Genomic DNA, 2258 nt, shown 5'->3' with positions numbered 1-2258 from the left:
ATGACGTTCTTGAGAATACAAGGTTTGGTTATGTTTTTTTTTTCATTTGTTTATTATGCTTCTATTCATATATTTGTATTTGTTTCTGCCATTGTCTTCTGTTTAATGAATCTTTCCACCTATATTATTTGATCAATTTTTCCGCTATGCTTCGATTTGGGTTTAGTATGACGCATTTTCGTAGAAGATAGTTGTACGCGTTGTATGCCATGATTTTTCTTTATTATGGCCTATTATCGTTCTAAATCCAGTAGATGGAAACTTGTCTTTACTTCATCGATAGTTTTTAAGTGTGTTCTGATTATGAATTATTACAGATTTAAATACACCTGAATGCCCTATAGAGCTTAAACCATTTGTTGGTCGTAGCTTCCCCACATTGGACAACGCCATTGAATTTTACGAGAACTATGGTTGTCGTGTTGGTTTTGACACAAGGAAGAATGGTTCAAAGAAGGCTAATGATCTCACCATATGGTTTTACATAGTGTGTAACAGAGAAGGTGAACAGAAATTTAGCGATCAACAACCCAAACGACGACGTAAATCGAAAAATGTGGATGTAATGCTCGGGTTGCATTCAAATTCGATTCAGACCGTGGTTATGTCATTCAACATTTGAACGAAGAACACAATCACCCAATGGTTTTGATACAACACCAGAAGTTCATGAGATTAAATCGTCAACTTGATCCAGTTCATCAAAAATTTATTACGGATTGTGCTGGTGCTAATATCGGCCCTTCTCTCACTTTCAAGTTGTTGACTGAATTGATGGGTGGATATGACCCAAAAGAATAGATTAAGTTTTTGGCATACAAAACAGTGGTTTTATGTCATGACTCGAATATTGGATTATTATGACCCAATATACCCACATATTTTCATGACTCAAAACATCGTTTAGCATGACCCAAAAGCATAACTGTTGTTTTTAGTTATTGCTATGCATTCTTCTGTTGTGCTAGCTTTTTTAATATGTTTAAAACATGATACCCGTCGCGTATTTGTTTTTTTTTTAATATGTTCATAACACGAGAATATTCTTCGGTCGTACTACTAATCAGTTTGTTTCATGCGAACATTTCAATCAAATTGTATAAGGCATTCTGGTACTAAGTAGTTTTACGTCATGCCTCGAATGTTGGTATATTATGACAAAAATTAACCTAACAATTCTATGACACAAATATTCATTTATTATGACTCAATGTATCGAGTAATGTTTATCGCATCTTACATATGAAATAGTATATAGTACCAATGAAATCCAGCCGTCGTATAAACATGATTTAAAAACAAGAGAATTACAAGCTCTAAAGAAATGAACAAAAAGTTTCACTAATTTTAGTTACGACATAACCATTTGGCGAGATCCGTAGTTAGCTATCATATTTTCTACGTTGATCATTTTTTTCTTTGTTCTCCTTTGCGTAATGTTTAGATGCCGCCTCTTTATTCAGTAACGCGCTATGATTATTTCCTGCCACCATAAACACACGGTTGTATTTAGCTCTTAAATACTGAAGCACACCTTTGTTTTTAGTCGATAGTCCACAATTCCATTGACCCTCTCTTTCACCCATGTAGACTTCAAGGTGTCTAAGCAAATAAACCCAACTGTCATCAACATTGTCTGTCGTTCTCCAACTCATCTTCAACCTCTGAATAGGTACGTTGATCACTGATTTGCATTGACTGTGATAACCAATCATTGTCAAATACTTACAAAAGAACGTCCTCTGCAAAACATGCAATGTGTTAGTATCAACAACAATGGAGTAGTACTGTGAGGACTAATGTGTCATCCATACCAATGTCTCTGGAATACAACCGCAGGTGAATCGAGCTTTGATTCCTTCCTATAGCCGTGAAGATACTAATCTCCGAAACAAACTAAAAAAATAGTAATATTAACTAATGTTTTCGTATGTCATAGATCTGCAATAATAATTTCTACATACTGTACGATAAAACCATGATAGAACCCTATTTAGATCATTAATCAATAAAAGTAAAGAATTATTACACAAGATATACCTTGTTTACTCCAGTATGTGGTGTACCAACACAATTTTGTAACTCATTTATGTTAGTTATGTTTCCTTGTTTCACGTCGATTCTTCTTGCGAGACCACCCTGCGATTCACTATGTTTGTCGAACCGAATACTTTGGAAAATAGTATCAAACATCATACTAAAAGAGCAATTATATGAAATATATCAGCTTAGATAAGCTGGTCATGGGTTGCAAATAT

General features: G+C 34.4%; 1 protein-coding gene across 1 annotated transcript; it reads left to right on the top strand.

Annotated features, from left to right (window-relative positions):
* Positions 1–801, top strand: LOC148928535 (uncharacterized). Its single transcript, XM_089056703.1, has 3 exons — positions 1–22; positions 318–503; positions 596–801. The coding sequence occupies exons 1-3, from the start codon at positions 1–3 to the stop codon at positions 799–801; spliced, it is 414 nt and encodes a 137-aa protein (XP_088912829.1).
* The last annotated feature ends 1457 nt before the right edge of the window (positions 802–2258 follow it).

The sequence above is a fragment of the Salvia hispanica genome, chromosome 4 (assembly GCF_029641045.1).
Source record: "Salvia hispanica isolate PSC_SH4W2 chromosome 4, Shi_PSC_v1, whole genome shotgun sequence".
Classification (NCBI taxonomy): Eukaryota; Viridiplantae; Streptophyta; class Magnoliopsida; order Lamiales; family Lamiaceae; genus Salvia; species Salvia hispanica.
This window is presented reverse-complemented; position numbering and strand designations above follow the sequence as displayed.